This window comes from Gopherus evgoodei, chromosome 1 (assembly GCF_007399415.2).
Source record: "Gopherus evgoodei ecotype Sinaloan lineage chromosome 1, rGopEvg1_v1.p, whole genome shotgun sequence".
Taxonomy (NCBI): Eukaryota; Metazoa; Chordata; order Testudines; family Testudinidae; genus Gopherus; species Gopherus evgoodei.
The window spans coordinates 212,506,772-212,526,065 of NC_044322.1; the positions used below are offsets into that span (position 1 = coordinate 212,506,772).

The window sequence follows — 19,294 nt, forward strand, 5'->3', positions numbered from 1 at the left end:
ATATGAGTGTCTAATGCTTTTTTTATATATATAACAGCATTATATAGACAGTAAGATTAGCACAAAATAAAAGCAGCATTCATCTCACTGGAAACTTAAGCATGAAGTGGTAGAGAGAGGCTGTCATCACTAGATCTGTAACAAAACAATTGGTTGCAAGTTGAAGTTTTCTACAAGATTTAAAGCACTTGCTCATTGACCATATGGTTGGAATGTAATGTGGTTGAGCGGACACCTAGACACACAGGAGCACAACACCCCCCCCCAAAGAGCCCCAGCCCTCAAGGCAGCTTCCTACTATCCCCTCCCAGTAGCTCCTGCCTTCTCCTTACCCCTCTCTGATGGTTCAGGTCCCACCCCACTTCCCAGACCCCAGCATCCCCAGTTTCAGCAGACTGAGGACCCAGCATGCAGACCCAGTTGCCAACTGTGCTCCCAGCATTCACGGTAGTTACAAGGTCGCTGTGTGGCCATGCATGCACACAGATTACAGGGACCATTGATAGGGACATGGATGTGCATCATGCTGCCATCTTTGACCGTGGAGTTCCCCAAGGACTAGAATGTCTGCTGAGTCTGGGGGCTTTAGGCTCGTTGGTCAGCAATGGGCTGCAACATCTGAGTTTCTTGTCTGAGCAAACCCATGATTTCCTAATGCAGTTCCCAATGCACCTCTTGGGCCTTTTGCCTCTCCAGCAGCAACCTTTGTTTGCATTCTTGGTCATTCTCTATGGTCGTGGGCCCAGTGGATCCTCCCTGTAGCCTGGGGGAGGGTCCTTTAGCCAGGGGCAGGCTTGTGCTCTCCCAGCTCCTGGAACCCAATGAGAGACACACACCAGATTCCCCTTTCACCCAGTGTATGTATGTCAACACGTTACCTTGCTGGGGTTAGAGTTAAGGCTTTGCATTGTATTGTGAGCAAAATTACACAAAACAAGCTCTTCGCTTGAAGAGGAAAATCCCTCTTCAGCCAAAATGTCCTGCTGCATTGGTTCCTCAGGTACTGCTGGGAAAAAACATTCCTGTGAGGAGGCATAGTGATCTTGTAGCGGGGACTGGTCTGTGTGGGGTACAGAAAGAGACTAAAGTGCTGCAGGGAGAGAGAAGGGACAGGGTAGTGCTATCAGCAATAGACCTTGATCAGAGTGTGGCAAATGCTACTGAGTCATTTTTCATGCTTGGGATTGCACCTGAATTTCAATTTCTATTCAAACAGTAAAGTTTAAATAAAATAAATACATAAAAATTAAATGAATACATAAATAAATCGCTTAAGCTAATTTTGCACTAATATTTAAAAAGGATAAATAGGAGGACTGAGATAAGTATAGGCCTCTCAGCCTGACATCAGTTCTGAGCGGAATAAAGGAATGTCTGATATGGGACTCAATTAATAAAGAATTAAAGAAGAAGCATATCATTCAATTAATGCTAATAAACATGAGTTTATGGAAAATAGATTGTCTAATGATATTTTATTGTGATGAGATTGCAAGACTGATTGATAAAGGTAATCGTGTTGATATAATATACTTACACTTCAGCAAGGCATTGTTGCCACATGACATGTTGATTAAGAAACTAGAGATATAAAATCAACATGGCACATGAAATGGGATTAAAAATTAGCAAACTGACAGGTCTCAAAGAGTAATTGTAAACAAGGAATCATACTGAATTGATGTGTTTCTAGTGGGGTCCTGCAGGCATCAGTTCTTGGCCCTCTGCTATTTAGTATTTTTATGATGACCTGGAAAAAAACAAAGTCATCATTGCAGATGTCACAAAAATTGGGGAGTGAGTGGTAAGTAACAATGAAGACAGGTCAGCGAAACAGGATAACAGGCCAGAGGTAAACGTGTACATCTAGGAACGAAGAACGCAGGCCATAGTTAGCAGAAGGGGACCTGTATCTTAGGAAGCAGGGACTTTGAAAAAGACTTGGAGGTTAGGGTGGATAATCAATTGAACATGAGCTCCCAAGTGCAACAAAGTAGCCAAAAGGGCTGATGCAGCCTTGACTGTATAAACCAGGGGATATCAAGTAGGGAAGTTATATACTGACTCAGTATTTGGTGTGACCAAACCTGGAACATTGTGTCCTGTTCTGGTGTTCCCAGTTCAAGAATGATGTTTAAAATATGAGCGGGTTCAAAGACTAGCCACGAGAATATGAAAGGATTGGAAAATATGCCTTATGGTGATACAGTAAAACCTAAGAGTTACAAACACCAGAGTTACCAACTGACTGGTCAGCCACACACTTCCTTTCGAACCAGAAATACAATCTGGCAGCAGCTGAGAGGACAAAAAAAAAAAGTACAGTGCTGTGGTAAATATAAGCTAATAAAAATAAGGGGAAAGCAGCATTTTTCTTCTGCGTAGTAAAGTTTTAAAGCTTTATGAAGTCAATGTTCAGTTGTAAACTTTTGAAACAACAACCTTTACATTTTGTTCAGAGTTATGAACAACCTACTCCTGAGGTGTTTGTAACTCTGAGGTTCTACTGTAAATTCAAAGAGCAAAATCTGCTTAGTTTAACAAAGAAGAGATTAAAGGGTGATCACAATCTATAAATACCTATATGGGCAACAGAAACATGATAATAGAGGGCTTTTCAATCTAGCAGACAAAAAGATAACAAGACCCAATGGCTGGAAGTTGAAGCTAGACAAATTCAAACTAGAAATAAGGTGCACATTTTTAACAGTGAGAATAATTTTGCCTTTAATTTACAAACAAACCTGATTTCTAAATTAACATTTGAATTCCTCAAATGAAGAAATGCTAGAGAAGTTTGAGGTATGATTTATATGATAAGATTGCTCCAAATTTTGTGTTTTAGTGAAAATTTAAAATAAGTAGGTAAAATCATCTTGTATTTTCCCTCCACTTTTTTTTTTAAATGACGGCTCTTGGTGACTTATGCACTCTTTCTAAATCACCTGTGGCTCAGGCTGAGCTCAAATTGTGTCTTCTTTTAAAGATCAGAATAAAAATCATTTAGACTCACCAAGAGGCGCTAATGCGTCTTAGATCTTTCTCCTCGGCAGAAGCATTTACCCATGAAATGTTCCTGACCTGTAAAAAAAAAATGCTAGACTAGACCTTTGCTGACTTTCAAACATGTCTATTGGTCTGTAGTGTCACGAAACCAGGATTCTCTTTAAAGTAAAAGGTAGCCCCAAGCATAAATTAGAATGGCCATAAGTCTGAAGCAATTGAGCGCTGCAGGCGCGGACACTTAGCAGTCAGTCTCGCAGCATGGGGAAACCAGATTGCATTGAATACTTGATTTCCAATCCGAGTAAATCAAAACAGACAGCAGAGCTGGAAGAGCAGCATTTAAGATCTGTTTAAAAAGAGGCTCCTTTGAATATGTACATACATTTTATAAAACCTCTGCACTCGTAAAATAACTGGGGCTGTCTGTGTGACAGATGGGAACTATAGGGTTATGATATGAAGGCAGGTCTTGTTATTGACGGTTTCCTGCTTTCGACAAGGCATCTGCGTTTCAGAATTTTGTCCTGGATTTGTTTTACTCGACTGGAGCTTGCTCCCCGTCTCAGCTGGTCGAGGCAATACAAAACCAGGATTTCTGCAGGAAAAAGGTGGTCGGTTTTAAACAAGCTAAGGATGGGGGTTAAACAGGGTCCCCAGGCGCTGAGCGCTATTTTCAGTCCAAGCTCCCCCCGAAAAACGATCCCCTTTGGAAACCACTGGGCTACAAGTGGGAGGGAAAGAACCAGTAATAAAAATGATTACAGCGAGGCCAATTGCTTTGGATTCCTCTCCCTCCCCGGGGGCAGAGCGGTGATCCGAGGGGGCTGTCAGCCTGCAGCACCTCCCCATCCCCGGGGGCTGGCTTCCCCGCTTCCCCCGCAGGATTTGTTTTAAGAAATGTGCATTTTGCACGATCTTGTACAAATCTCCAGGAAGGCAGCGCTGGGGCTGGGCGGGCGCAGGGGCAGAAGCGAGCCGCAGCCCCTCCAGGGGAGGAAATGAAGGCGAGGAGAGAAAAACCAGTCCGGCCCCGGTATCAATATTTTATCAGTGTGTCAGCAGCAGCAGCCGCGGCTGGCGAGCGCAGCAGGGGATGGGGCAGCAGCCGAGCGCACCGGGAGCCCGGCGCGGAGCTGTAGGCAGCCTCGGGCTCCGGGCGGCTTAAAAGGGCGCTTCGGATCCCCGAGCGCGGGGACCATGAGCGGCTTCGCCTTGCTGTGCGGCTTGCCCTGGCTCCTGGGGGTGCTGCCGCAAGCGCTGCAGGCCGGGGCCGGGGGCAGGAGCAGCCGACCCACCCCCACCAAAGAGGCGGATTTCGACCGGGTCTACGCAGGGACGGTGAACATCAACCGCGAGGAGCTCTACTCCTTCAATTACACCAGCAAGCCGGGCCAGGTAAGGGCTGCCCAGCCTCCATGGCTGGCACTCGCTCCAGCCACCTCCCGAGCCCGCCCAGCTGCCAGGCGGAATGGAGACTTCTTGCTAGGGTGGGAGGTCACAGCACCCTCACGCTCCTCTCCCGAGCCCTTGCCTGGATTTGGCATCCTTTCCTTCCCCTCTTCCCAGCCATGCAGGGAGTGCTGGTCCCCAGCATAGTGCTCCGTGCCTTGCATCCCCTCCCCAGGAAGGCAGGAAATGCATGGACTCAAACCCTCCGCCCTGCGCTGCGTTAGCTTCCCAGCCCATGCAAGAAATGTATGTTACCCCCTGCCTCGCTGTTCTTTGCCTATGCCCCCTCCCTCATTTTCTGGGGATTGCGTTATTGTGATGTGACTATCTATCCCCAGTCCCCACCTGCAGCTCTGAGCCTTTTCCAGGGCTCCCTCTCAGCCCTGAATTTCCCAAAATAGAAGGAAAGAAAGCACACCGATTTTTCTGGGCAGCCTTCAATTGCATGGATTGATGCTAGCCTAATAAGGTCACATCAGCGGAGATGATAGCGCTGTACCATCGCAATTATGGAGGCAACACACTGGTTTTGTCTAACTGTCCCCAACTTCCTGTGGTCAATGTTTAAAGGCCATAATGGAATTCAATAACTAACACATGGGCCCTCAAATCTTTTTGTCAGTATCATGTTTCACACTTTAATGTCTAAGATCAGCATTCTCTTCTGAGACATGGGACCATGGATCATTAGCTGACATGTAAGGGTCTGTATGACAAGTCATTTAGATGATTCACAGTAAGAAAAAAAAGGTTGACTGATAGAGGTGTGCTTAATTTTGGTGGTGGTGGGAGGAAACATATGTTCTATCCTATTTTTTTCTGAAGCATCCTTCCCTATAATATCTAAAGGTTAGAAGTCTTTCCCCATCATCACAGTTCTATATGAATTATCTCATACATTAATATAGTACCTTTACATCCCAAAGCAGTAGTTTTCAACCTGTGTCCATGGACCCCTGAAGTCTGCAGACTATGTCTAAGGTTTCCAAAGGGCCTGCACCTCCATTTGAAATTTTTAAGGGGCCAGCAAATGAAAAAAGATTGAAAATGACTGTGCTAAAGCAGTAGTTCTCAAACTCTTTTTTCCATGAACCACTTGAAAATTGCTGAGGGTCTCGGTGGACCATTTAATGATCTTTCCAAATGTTGTTTGTACTGTTAGCTAACTATTGTAAAGCGCTTTGGCTAGAAGCACTATATATATAAGTTAATTATTATTAAGGGTTTATTTATATATATATAAACCCTTAATAATAATTAATCTTTTTTGTTCTGCAAATAAAAGCAGACAGCTCATATTTTAATATCAGTAGTCTTACCGTTCTAATGTAAGGGATGTGTCCCCCTATCTTTCTCATTGCAGCAGCCCCCCAGCTGGGACTGGGAAAGAGGGGGGTCTCTCCCCCACCCCAGCAGCCACAGAGCTGGGGCTGGGAAGGAGGCCGTTTCTCCCTGGCAGCCACAGCCCTGGAGCTGGGGAAAGTCGCCTTTTTCTCTGGCTGTCACAGCCCTGCATGTCCCAAATTCCCCCCACTCCCTCTTCTCACCTCACTGCCTATTCACCCTAAGGCCACCATCCATCTCACCTTACATGTGCATCTTCTCTAGGATCCAGGCATCTAATTAGTGGAGCCACGCCTGCACAGCTCCACTAATTAGGTGGGGCGTCCTTCATTCTCCTGTGTGCGGCCACCCAGACACGCACCTTAGAGGGAACTATCCGTGGACCACCTGAATGGAGCTCATGGATCACGGTTTGAGAACCTCTGTCCTAAAGCATACCAATATGGATAGACTTGTCCTGTCTTCAATTATACAGGACAATGGATTAGGGAATATTTTTTGCGAGCTATATTTCTAATGCTCTCTAATAAAATAAAAAAAGATGTTAATGGATGCTAACAAGAAAAATGGGAGTTTTAAAAGAAATTACACTCTGGAATATAAAGTAATCCAGCACTTTATGGATTTCCCTTCCTTCTCCGCCTCCCCCTCCGAGTGTTATGTAAAATCTATCCACCATTAAGACTGCAGTGCTATTTCAGCATTTTGTTGATGCTAGTGATCTAACCAAGTTTTGCTTTCCTGGTTCATGAAAGCACTGGATTGAGGAGACTCAGTGCATGTATAAACAATACGAGTTATTGCAGGGTCTTTTGCTAATTTGTGATATGAGCTATGCTTTCCAAGGGGATTTAGTACTATGATGATGGCCATATTCGTGCATAGCTAGCCAAGTAAACTCTGTAGAGTGAGGGGTCTGTTAATAGGGAATACAGTTTTTGTGATTTTAGTTAGTTCATTTTACTGAATTAATTTCTAATATGTTCTAAAGGCATTCAGCTCTCTACTACCTTTAAAAATAAGCCCATAGGCAGGAATGGTGATCAGGGTAGGCAAGCAGCCTACGCTAACTCCCAAATGTCTGTTACATCACAAGCCCACCTTCTACTTTCATGCTATTGCAAGAATTCAAAACTCCTGCAATGAGAGAGCCAGCATGTTCCAGGCTCCATTGCAGCTGTGTTCCAAAAACCCCTGTCTTCGTGCCCCATCAGACTTCAGCACAAAAACTTTTGCACTGAAGTTAAACCTGCAGGGAACACCTGACTTTCAGTAAGATGGAGAGGTCTGGATACTTGAGTAACTAAAGTCAAGCTTCATTTTTTATTTATTTTTTTAAAATTCATAATTTTTTCAAATATAGCCCTGGGCACACCTGCCTGAAAGGGGGGGCAAATGGCCAGCTCCTGGTGGGAATAGGGAGGAAAGTCATTTTGAAAACTTTCTAAAAGGCTTCTAATGTGAGGAGAACCCAGAATGGACACAGCACAGCCTCTAGGGAGCTGTTTATTCAGCCAGAAGCCTACAGCTGCTGGCATCAGTTAGCCTTGTCAGTATCCTCTAAGAAACTCTTGAGTTATTAGGGGCAATTGGCATCAGGCATGTGTTTCCCCCAGACAGTGGCAATATAAACCAGCCACAGGGGCTGTGCCAGGGTCAGTCATATGGGGGTTCTTGAGCACAGCTGGGTGTACATAAGTCTATGTTTGGTCCCATCATTGATTCTGATAGGTAGGTCTGTCCTAGGGTATTTGTGGTCTCACTTTTTCTTTGGTTGCTGGTTGGAGGGAGGCTTCACTTTAAACTGAGACCTTATGTGTGTAGCCTGATTCCTTTTGTACCTGGTCATCAGCTGAAATTTAATGGAACCTCTCAGGCTCCTTTAACCATTATGAGCTTTGGCTCAGTGAACCTCGAGAGTCTAAGCCGCTATCAGGATTTGTACAGTATCAAAAATGATACAGCAGAGTTTACCGTCTGGTAGCATACAACTCCTGTGGAAGTTTGACTTAATATTCATTCCCTTTCAACAATCTCTCCTGTCCCCACAGTGCCTCTAGATAGTGGGTCTGCTAAGCTTGGCTAACTTCATGCTGTGCCTTGGTGTTCCTTCTGAGTTTTCCCCCTTAGCTGTCTGCCATCCATTCAGATTAATTTTGTGTTCTGGCTGACTAGCCAGATGCTCTTCATGCCTTGAGATGGAAACTGAAGGGGGCCCACAAGTCTTCTGCATGGATGATTAATCCTAGTTATGGCAAGTCTGTGTTGAGTGCAGGAGTATCTTACTCCTGGAAGGGCTGTAGAAGAAAAACATGATTCATCTGGCCCCCTACCTCTAGGAAACTCCTCTTCTCTTCACTTCTGAGGTGTGACAAAGTTCCTCTTCTACCTTGGTGGGTCCTGGACTTGTTGGCAGATTTGCTCACCTCAGAGATCTTCCCCTCTGGTGGAACCCACAGTCTGGGTCAGCTCCTCCTGTGTTTGATCAGGAGTTGAGAGGTTTGGGGGGAACCTGGGCCCACCCTCTATTACGGGTTCCAGCCCAGGGCCCTGTGGATCATAGCTGTCTATAGTGCTTCTTGTAACAGCTGTATGACAGCTACAACTCCCTGGGCTACTTCCTCATGGCCTCCTCCAAACACCTTCTTTATCCTCACCACAGGACCTTCCTCCTGGTGTCTGATAACACTTACTCCTTAGTCCTCCAGCAGTACACCCTCTTACTCTCAGCTCCTTGTGCCTCTCGCTCGCTCGCACACACACACCACAAACTGAAGTGAGCTCCCTTTTAAACCCAGGTACCCTTATTAGCCTGCCTTAATTGATTCTAGCAGCTTCTTGATTGGTTGCAGGTTTTCTAATCAGCCTGTCTGCCTTAATTGTTTCCAGAAAGATCCTGATTGTTCTGGAACCTTCCCTGTTACCTTACCCAGGGAAAGGGGACCTACTTAACCTGGGGCTAATATATCTGCCTTCTATTACTTTCCTGTAGCCATCTGGCCTGAGTCTGTCACAGAGGACAGATACACAAAGCAGGAGATAAACATTCAGAGAGCCAAAGTAATAATGACAAGACCTGTGGGTCAACATATGCCTTAGCAGCAGGCCTGCTGATTGGGGGGGGCGGGCAATTACCCAGGGGTGTGGGCGATTTAGAAGGGCGGTCGGGAGCCCCAGCCCCTTTTAAATTGCCTGGGTGGGGCACAGGACTCTTAGGCACATGTGGGATGGTACCGGCAGTAGCGAAGGTAGCTGGGCTGACACTGGAAGCCTTGGCCATGCTGGAAAAGCATGCCCAGCAGCGCAAGTGCAGCACCTGTCCTGGGGCCTGGAATTGCTGTCAGCAGACTTTGTGTAGACTCCAGTCAGCCATGCCCATCTCTGTGGTTGCTGGGTTGCAGAATGCGTGCCAGCATGCCTGGAATACAGTCAGCCAGGGAGATGGGCTTCGACTTCTTTTATGCTCTTGCTGGATGGCAGACTGGGAGCAGGACCGTTGTACCTAGCTGGGTCTCCCAACACCTCTCTGGTTTCTGGAAAGGACTTGGGCCTGACTGACCTCAAGATATATTGAGTGCCTCTAGTCATTCGCTTCCCATGCTGGGCATAGACACACATGGTTAGAGGAAGAGATGGCATGTGTAAGACCTCCATCTCTCTCATACGTGCATGCAGAGTCTAATGGTTGTAGCACCAGGGAAGATGCTTCTATTCCTGGGTCTGCAAGAGAGTGGCTGTGAGACCTTAGGGAAGTCACTCTGCCTTCCTGTGACTAAGTTGCTCTGTGTGAAAAATGGGAATAGCAGTATTATTAGTATCTCTCAGGTTGTATAATGTCCACAATTGTAACAGATTTCCATTCGTTTGGGCTCCTCTGGAGCATAAACTTCTAGTGCACTTACATCACCCTGCAGGATCAAGCCTATATATAAAATGACCTGATATTGTTTCTCTCTGTATTTGTGATGGTAATTTAGGAATGTGCACCAAATAGTGATATTAACATATGGTTCTCATGCAACACTCTCCTTGTCTGAACTACATTGGCTGCATTGTCTGTCCCAAAACAAGTCATGTCTCTGAGGAAAAGGTAGAAAGCCAGCAAGCTGCAGGGTCTGGAAGCCCTAGAGCCAGCAGCAGGAGGTGCTCAGTGCCTGTTCACTAGGCTACTCTGCATTGTTTTGCTTCTCTGGAGGGGGACTGAGTGGAAGAAACCACTCTCTTCTTCCCCCCACCCCCTTTGCTTGCTTTATCATGGATGTCTCTGCAGAAGGGCCCAAATACTTTGTCCATTTTGACTGAAGGACCAGGTTATTCTTCCTAACAGAGGGAAAGCAGCAGAGGAAAGAGCCAGAGGAAAGCTGAGATAGTGACTGTAATTGATTGGCAGAAGTAAGGCACGCAGGAAGCCATGATAGGAAGGGAGGAGCTTAGAATAGCAGCACTTCTCTTTTTTTTTCAGTATGAACCCTGGAAAAAATTACACTGCTATTCTGGCACTGGAGGAACCAATGGGTGAAATGTGTGTTTGGTGGGACTGAAAAATTTCTGCACATACTTTTTTAAAATAGAAAATATTTAAAACAAATCTGAAATGTTTCTTATGTTGGCCAGTACGGCACACAAAGGGGAACATGGTCCCCGCCCTAAGGAGCTAACAAAATTGTTAGATGGCTGGAAGGCTCATCTGAGTTTTCCCATGTAGCCTTGCTAGCAACTGCATTGCTCAAACAGCTGGAAGTCCTTCTTTGTGGTCTCCCCAGCAGCACTCTGAAATTGCTAACCTTGCTCCCTGCATAGCTGTTTGTTTAATGGGGAACTGTTAATTGATTTTTTATTAATTTTTACACTATTACACAAGTGCATTCAGGCACAAATATATTCAAATAACAAAGCCAGTTGTGTGCCCTGCAAAACTCATGCAGGCAATTAAGTAAGTAAACATCTAAATGATGACCTTACTGGGGACCTCAGGGCTTGGAAGAGGGTAAATATGGAATAGCAGTTAATTTTACTAAGTCCTAGTGATTTTTACTCTGCTAGCCAAACAGAGAAGGCTCCATGCAGCTGGTGAGAAAACCTACCCTGCTCCTGTACAACAACAACTCAGGGACGTTGTGCAGAAAAGAAATATGCCACAGTTATGGAGGAATCCAAGAGAGCTACTTTCTTCATCTCCATAAATTCTGCCAGTCACCCAAACTGCATTAATCATATTGTACCTCCAACCGTCTTCTCTGTGCAGAGCTTTGGCTACTTCTTTGCAAAGATTAACTCCACACAGGATATTCTCTGGGCATGAGGGATGACAAGCTAAAACAGAAATCAGAACCTCACCCTCCTTGAACGAGGTTGGACCAATTGCACAAATGCATAAAATGAAAGCTCTGAGAGACATCTGGGCCATCGTATGTGCCTCAGACCACTGGACATAATGGCTAGTGAAATCCACTAAAGAACAGCATCACCCCTTACTGACCAAATTCATAGGCACCTCTCCTAGAGCAGGTAACTTATCTGCTGGACCCCCAAAAGAGTGTGATAGTCAAAGGATGATCGAGAAACCAAGGCTCTGTGCTAATGATCTTGCAAACTATTTCCCTGTCTCTAGCTTCCCTGTCCTGGGCAAATGCATTGGATTCTGAACACCTCCACTTTACAACAATCTGCTCATATCCTGGCCCCTTCCTAATAAAGATCCAGCCCAGCCCACAACACAGAGTTGGTTCTAATAGGGTTGGTGGATGACACTTTCCCTCTCCCCGCCCCTGTGGCTATGAACAGAGTCCAAATCTCAGCGACCCATGATGCTTATCCTGTCAGAAAGTTTTTGACAAAGTGCTCAGAGCCCAGCTACTGGCTCAGGTTTCATTCCAAATCTGGCTGCTGGTGGTGCAGGTCACTGGAACAGGGGGAATGGCTCCTGGGTCTCCCACCACCCAAGTGGGTGCCCTAACCACTGGGCTATAGAGTCCTTCTCATCCTCTCTCTTTTGCTCTCTGACTCTTTAAATAGTTGTACACAACGGAACAGCTTCAACAGGAGAGATTGAGGGAGCTCTACACCAGACTATCCTATAGCTCAGTGGTCAGAGCATGCACCTGCAGGGTGGGAAATGCTGGTTCAAACCCATTTGCCCCATCACTCAGAGGGGGGAACTGAACCTAGGTCTCCCACCTCCCATGTAAGTGCTTTAACCACAGGGCTAAAAGTAATGAAGTAGGCACCATCACATCCCCCAATTTTGTGTGGAGTGAGGCAGATGCCTAACTCATTCTCAGGAGAAATGACTTAACCTGCCTGACTCCAGGAGAGGGGTTCCTGGCTGTGACTCACAAACAAAGACAGGCATTTCCCTGCAGCCCAGACTTCGGTGACTAGCTCCATGAGTGGTGCAGAGCTTAGGATACATCCCTCTCATCAGCATCTGCCATTGGCTAACTTAGGCAGCTGCCCACCTAGCATGCTAGCTTTGGTGAATTTCATTCCATGGTGCCTATCTCTCCCCATTCATTGTCTAGGAGTCAAGGTGACTAGCACAGGTTATATGAATTGCACTGTTCCAGTGATGAGGTGTTTGGTTGTTGTTTTGTTTTTAGTTATTATAATGTTTAGGGACCTAAAAGTTAGACATTGCAATGCTAAGCATAACAATACCTATGTCCCTTTATGGGTCCAGGTCCTTAACACTAAGAGTCTATGGGGATTAGCAATAGGAAACAACAATTTACAGAGAAGGTAGGGAGGCAGAAATTGCATCATCTTGGAGCTCCATATTTATTTTCCTCAGTGACGACTCCCCACTCAGTTTTGTGTCATTCAAAACACTTGGGGGCAGGAGGATGAGAAACGTTCTGCACTGACAGTCAGTTCATTCACTGCCACTGCCCCCCAGCTCAGCTGAGATTCAATTGAATTCTCTGGCTTCAGGAGGTGCTTTAAAGCTTACTGGGCCTGTCGCTCTTGGCCACCTCCAAATTGACATAATTTTGCCCCTTCTGAAGCACTGTCTCTTGCCTGCTGAACTTTGTAACTCAAACAGCTTGTGTGCCTGCACATTAGAGGTGTTCCCTGCTCCGTGCTTTGGCTTCGTGCCCTCAGTTGTCAGGCCCAGGACCAAGCACTGTTGCAGGCTGAACTTGGAGACATTGGAATGGGAAGCTGAGCGTGTGTGTGTAGGCTATTGGGGACGTATTCAGGTGCTCTAGAACCTTCCTTTCCCACAATCTCATGTTAGATGGCTGCAGTAACCCTCCCGAGAGCTCTTTCCTGCAGCAGAAACGGCCATTCCTTTTTTCTCTGTCAAATTCCTGTTCCCATAAACCAGGATTCCTATCATTGTCTAAGTACTGTGGCAGCAAGTTTTCCACTTTGACAAGAGTTCAGTTTAGGTTATTAAGTACTGAAGCCACTTTTGTCCCTTTAGCTGTGTGCATTTGCAGTTGGATAATCTTTTCCATTTTCTTGCTGAGAATGAATTTCAAACACTCTCCTGATATCGCTCTAGAGGAGATGGTGATAGAGTTAAACTGTCAATATTTATCTTTCCTCTCCTTTCATGATGTGTTTTACGTGGCACTTGATGTTGCCACCCTTAGTCAGCTGCCTGACTTCTCCACCCACCTTCAAACACAGACGCTCAGGTTCAGTAAATTAAAAAAAGTACTTTGGGCCTAGCTCTGGCTGGTGGCTCCAGCAATGAACACAGCAGATGAGCTCAGAGCCAAGAGAGAGCGTAGAGCAGAATTTTCCCAATCAGTCCTGGCTCTGCTTCATATTTTTACAGCAAGAAGCCCCTGGACAGTTCCTCTATTATTGCAGGCAACTTCCAAGATAAAGCCTAGCTGTTGGAGGGCTTGCCCTGCTTATTAGGACCAGAGGTGAAAGTAAGCCGGTACGCCGTGTCGGACTGGACCGGCTTCTCCAGCAGTGATTTAAAGGGCACAGGCCTCCAGCCGCTGCAGGGAGCCCTGGGACCTTTAAAACACCTCTGGAGCTGCTACCCCAACCCTAGCCCGAACTCTGCCTCCCCAGGGTAGTGGAAGCCGAGCTCCTGCAGTGATTTAAAGGGCCCGGAGTGCCACAGCAGCCAGAGCCCCAGGCCCTTTAATTTGCCTCTGAGCCCTGGAGCTCCCAGCTGCCTGTGCAGCTGGTAGCTCTGGGATGATTTAAGAGGCCTTTAAATCTTGAAAGGCCACGCCTCTTCCTGTTGAGATCATGTCTCTTCCGATTGTGGCCCCACACTGCTCAGGACTCCAGTGTACCGGCAAGTCCTTTAAGTTACTTTCACCCCAATTAGGATATTGCTCTAAAGCCAGGAATGGACTGTCCATTCCTCTACACAGCACCATGAACCTGCATGCAGATTGCTCCTTGTAGGAATAATCTCTGCATGGGATGTGCCTGGAGCTGTAGCTGTCCAAAATGCAAGTGTACCATGATACTTTTGTTTTGGGGGAGACTTTGGAACAATGCTGGAATATGGTTCCCAGAAATTGGAAACCCTCAACCACTTGTTTGTGGCAGTATTTACTGGCATCCTTTTACTTGTTTAGTGAGTCTTCAGGAGTTGTCTACTTTGGAATACTTTATGGTCCAGGACACTTAGAATTCCCTATGTCTTAAAATAGCTCAGAGTCTGGGGATAGAAGTGGGGAAGGTGGTTTCTTTTTCTGAACTGGATTGTTGTCTTTACCAAGGCAGGACAAGGCACTGTGCTGCTCTCTTGGATGAGGATAGGGTGATGTCCCTTGGTTTCTATGGTTTTAATTAGCTTACTTGCTCTATCTTGAGGGAAGGCATTTAGAATCCTAGACTATTCGGGTTGGAACAGACCTCAGGAGGTCATCTAGTCCAATCTCCTGCTCAAAGCAGGACCAACCCCAACTAAATCATCCCAGCCATGGCTTTGTCAAGCTGGGCCTTAAAAACCTCTAAGGATGGAGATTCCACCACTTCCCTAGGTAACCCATTCCAGTGCTTCACCACCCTCAGCTACCTCAGTAACTGAATGCTTTCGTTTTGCATTCTGTTCTCTTTATCTGTCCTCTTGGCACAAAAGTCAATTACAGATCTGTGACAGATAAGACAGACAAAGTAACTCTTGGAATTCATAGGGACACATGGAAGTATCAGTATGTGCTCACTTGTATAACTGTTGTTAAATCTGTGAAGGGTTATGCTGGTTGTATAATCTATACATTATTATGGTGAAAAAAGGGATTATGGCTGGTTAAGCGTGGTCTGCCCTAAGCAACGAGTTGCCAAGTTTTGGGCACCAGACCCTACTGCCCACCACGCTGCACATTTCCACTGATAGAATCTGTGTCTCCCCAAGGATGTTCTATCTCCAGCGGATGAATCATAGAATATCAGAGTTGGAAGGGACCTCAGGAGGTCATCTAGTCCAACCCCCTGCTCAAATCAGGACCAATTCCCAACTAAATCATCTCAGCCAGAGCTTTGTCAAGCCTGACCTTAAAAACCTGTAATGAAGGAGATTCTACCACCTCCCTAGGTAACCCATTCTAGTGCTTCACCACACTCCTAGTGAAAAAGTTTTTCCTAATATCCAACTTAAACTTCCCCCACTGCAACTTGAGACCATTACTCCTTGTTCTGTCATCTGCTACCACTGAGAACAATTTAGATCCGTCCTGTTTGGAACCCCCTTTCAGGTAGTTGAAAGCAGCTATCAAATCCCACCTCATTCTTCTCTTCTGTAGACTAAATAATCCCAGTTCCCTCAGCCTTTCCTCATAAATCATGTATTCCAGCTCCCTAATCATTTTTGTTGCCCTCCGCTGGACTCTTTCCAATTTTTCCACATCTTCCTTGTAGTGTGAGGCCCAAAACTGGACACACTACTCCAGATGAGGCCTCACCAATGTCTAATAGAGGGGAATGATCACGTTCCTCGATCTGCTGGCAATGCCCCTACTTATACAGCCCAGAATGCCGTTAGCCTTCTTGGCAACAAGGGCACACTGAGGTAATGCACTAGACACCTGTCTCCTCCATATTAAAACACAGAGCTAGAGCTGGACCAAGAATATGGAACACAGCCATGAGGAATAAGACTGACCGATAAGCACTCACAGCCAAGCGTAAATCTCACTTCTGTGTGTCCAGGCTTTCCCTCCCTTCGTTCTCAGTTTCAGATGTTAAAAATCAAAGGGAATGAAGAGAGGCACTGGTATCATTTTAAGTAATGGGAGGCACATTACCTGGCCCTCATCACCATGGTAGCAAGCGTCTGGATGGACAAGAACCTTCAGTGCATATCTGGCCAGTTACTTCATATCACTGAAACAAAGATTCTGTTTCAGGATTTTTTCTGAGCTTTTAATATAAGAATTTTGGTAGGGAATGGGGAGGGGACAGGCAGAGATGGTTGCAGCAGGGGTAATGCTAATTGTGTGTATGGGGAAGGGGCTATTTTCATCTCAATGGGGTCATCTGAATGAGTCACTTAAAATCTCCTTCATATTTTGTAGATGTCGCTCACATTCAAATGGTCCCATTTTTGGCCTATGCTTTAGGAAGCAGCTGCTGTTGCATAGAGGGAGGGTGCAGGGAGAAGCGTGAGACCTCTTTCTACCCTTTTTCACTTCACAAGTGTCCCTAGCGTCTGCAGGTGATTGCATCAGAGATTCTGCACTGAGGCCAAAACCCTCTTTTCCCCAGCCTGCAGGGGGAGGGAAGGAGGGAGATGTTTCCTCTTTCCTCCACCTCCCAGCAGAGTAATTACAATATGAATCATGGAAGATTAGGGTTGGAAGGGACCTCAGAAGTTCATCTAGTCCAACCCCCTGCTCAAAGCAGGACCAAGTGGAGATGTAGGCACTGCATCTCCACTACCTACCCCCTATGACCAACAGGAGGCTCCATATAGTAGGCTTCCCTCTGGGAGACCATAGAGTTGAGCTCTCTGCCACCCAGGAAGTGTGCAATCCATACACGCAGGCCAGTGCAACCATTTAGGCAAACTAGGTGGCCGACTAGGTGAGGAGGTGGAGGTGAGCTGGGGTGGGGGAGCACAAGGGGAAGGTTGCCTGCAATAACGAGAGGGGGCGCACAGGGGAACCACTCCCTACCCCAGCTCACCTCCGCTCTGCCTCCTCCGCTGAGCACACAGCCCAGCTCTAAGTCTCCTCAAATCAGCGCTGCAAGCCTGGGTGGGGAGGAGAATTAGAATGGCACCGGCGTGCTCAGTGGAGGAGGCGGAGTCGAAGTGAGTTGGGGCGGGCTACCCAGGCAGGCTTAGCTTCCGCAGGAGGTCTCCCCAGGCAGGGTTAGCTGCCGTGGGGGGAGGGGGGAAGTCTCCCCAGGCAGAGTTAGTTGCCACTGGGGAACGGGAGGGAGAGGGGTTAGCTGTCACGGTGGGGAGGTAGCTGCTGTGGGCTCCTCGGGTGGGGGGCTGAGTTAGCTGCCATGGAGAGGCAGGGTTAGCTGGGGGGGTGCAGGGTGGAAGTTTTGCCTAGAGTGCCAAACTTCCTTGCACCGGCCCTGCATACATGGGTACCCCCAAATCCTCCTTGCCTGATTAGAGGAACCCCACTGGGGTGCCCTTTGCTCCCCAACAGAGGGAAGCAGACTTTGCCCCCCTGATACCGCCCCCCAGGCTCAGCGGACCCAGAGTATGAATCTAACTAGAACTGATAACATTGTCCCATGGGAAATGCTGCTGCCACTGCAGCGCTGACATCCCCACTGTGGCATTCTCCAGCGTGGGGATGTGGGGGCCACGGGGAAGCTCGGCGCTTCCTGGCCCTTTCGCTGCAGGTAGATAAAATAGCTTTTCCTACCGGAAACAAGCAGCACAGGTTAGACAAGGGTGCAGCCCAGGAGAGGTCTGTGCTCACGGGTGAGGTTAGTGCTCCTGACTTTAGATAACGACAGGAGGATTAATAATTTACCAACTTGCACAAGCAAGATTGCTTAGAGGTCTGTGTTTGTGGCCAAAGCCTTGTCAGGAAGAGAGATGGCAGTGCATGGGCAGGCCCTTTGTCTGGTTTTGACCTAGATGGTCCCTTTTTGGGGATGGCTTGTCCCCTGTCTGGTACTGAGATACACTCAAGTGTGGATTTGTCTGGCATTGGCCAAGGGAATGCCAATTTGAAGAGTGCATCCCTCCACCCCTGCTGGCATAACCTTGCACACACTAGGCATGTGAGGTCATGCTGGTGGGGCTAGAGTGGTATGATCTGCAAATTGGCATGCTCTATACGGTGTGACCTCATATGCACCGGACATGTCACGTCATGCAGCAGAGGTGGTCCCATGTTATTTCTGGACCAGCTGGTATTCCGGGAATGCATGAGTGTTCACACTAATGGTGTGTGAGGCAGGTTCAGGACAGCTGGATTTTAAACAGGATGCCAGCAAGCCATGGTTCTGGATGGAGTGCTCAGGATGGCATCTGGGCTGTCCCATATTGCACCAATAGGACTCTACTAAAAGTGTAGAATAAAATGTAAAAAGAACGTACGCAATGTGCAGGTAAAAATACAGACTTTACATCTCGGTGTATCTACAGCTCTCCTCTTACTCCTGTTTTTCTAGGATCAGACGGGAGATGTTCTGACGTCAACCTCAGTTACTGCCTCCCTGGGTGATCCTCAGTGTGTCCCTTCCCTTCTGTGTGCCTCAGTGTCTGCACCTGTAATATGGAGATAATACTTGGAATCCTCATTACAAAGGACTCCAAAGCAATTTGCTGTATAAAGTATGTAGGATATACAGAGAGCAGACTAGTGTTCTCAACCTGAGGCCAAGGACCAACGATGTCTGCAGAGCATTTCCAGGTGACTCATGAAGCTGTGACTGCCAAAATTGTGAAGCATCTGTCTTCAGGCAGCGACAGTTCCTATTAGTAATAACCTGGTCTGGGTGCCTCTTGGAATTTCCTGAGGTGTCTTTGGCCAAGTAAGCTTATAAAACCAAGCACCATATGCACCTGCTTCAGGCCTTTCTTTGAAGGAAATTCACTTGTAATCAGATCTGCACAGGGCATCAAAACTGGAGGGGTCACAAACTCAAAAGGACAGAAGCAGTCCACGCAGTGACCTAGAGTGATGCGAAAAGTGGAGAATGCAGACAACAGATGATAACATTACCATTAGTAAGCATTTCCTGTATGTCATATTACTAGCTATTCAGAGGTTTCAGAGGGGTAGCCGTGTTAGTCTGTATCAGCAAAAACAATGAGGAGTCCTTGTGATTATGCCCAAATAAATTTGTTAAGCTTTCGTGGGCTAAAACCCACTTCATTAGATGCATGGAGTGAAAAATACAGTAAGCAGATATAAATATACAGCACATGAAAAGATGGGAGTTGCCTTACCTTTTTTTTTTTAAGCTCTGAAATAAGATGCAACAAATGGGAAGAAAGAAGGATGAGGGTGGGGATGATGATAAAAACAAGCTATGTTATCCTGACTGGATCACTCCAAGTAAAGATGGCGCTTTTTGAGGAGCAAACACTAAAAAACAG

The 19,294-nt window shown here is 46.6% G+C and overlaps 1 protein-coding gene and 1 long non-coding RNA gene across 5 annotated transcripts in view; one reads left to right on the forward strand and one right to left on the reverse strand.

Moving 5' to 3' along the window:
• Positions 1-59: 59 nt before the first annotated feature.
• Positions 60-3,244, reverse strand: LOC115646645. The gene is made up of 3 exons (XR_003999089.1): positions 3,014-3,244; positions 879-1,090; positions 60-135 (listed from the first exon to the last, which is right to left on the reverse strand). It is a non-coding gene; the product is annotated as an uncharacterized LOC115646645 (long non-coding RNA).
• Positions 3,245-3,789: 545 nt separating this feature from the next.
• SIDT1 (SID1 transmembrane family member 1) overlaps positions 3,790-19,294 on the forward strand; it is a 91,058-nt gene continuing 75,553 nt past the window's right edge. For all 4 annotated transcript variants that reach the window (XM_030534608.1, XM_030534618.1, XM_030534627.1 and 1 more), the window contains exon 1: positions 3,790-4,401. In XM_030534608.1, coding sequence (XP_030390468.1) covers positions 4,204-4,401 — 198 coding nt within the window. In that variant the 5' untranslated portion in view covers positions 3,790-4,203. The remainder of the gene's footprint in view (positions 4,402-19,294) is intronic.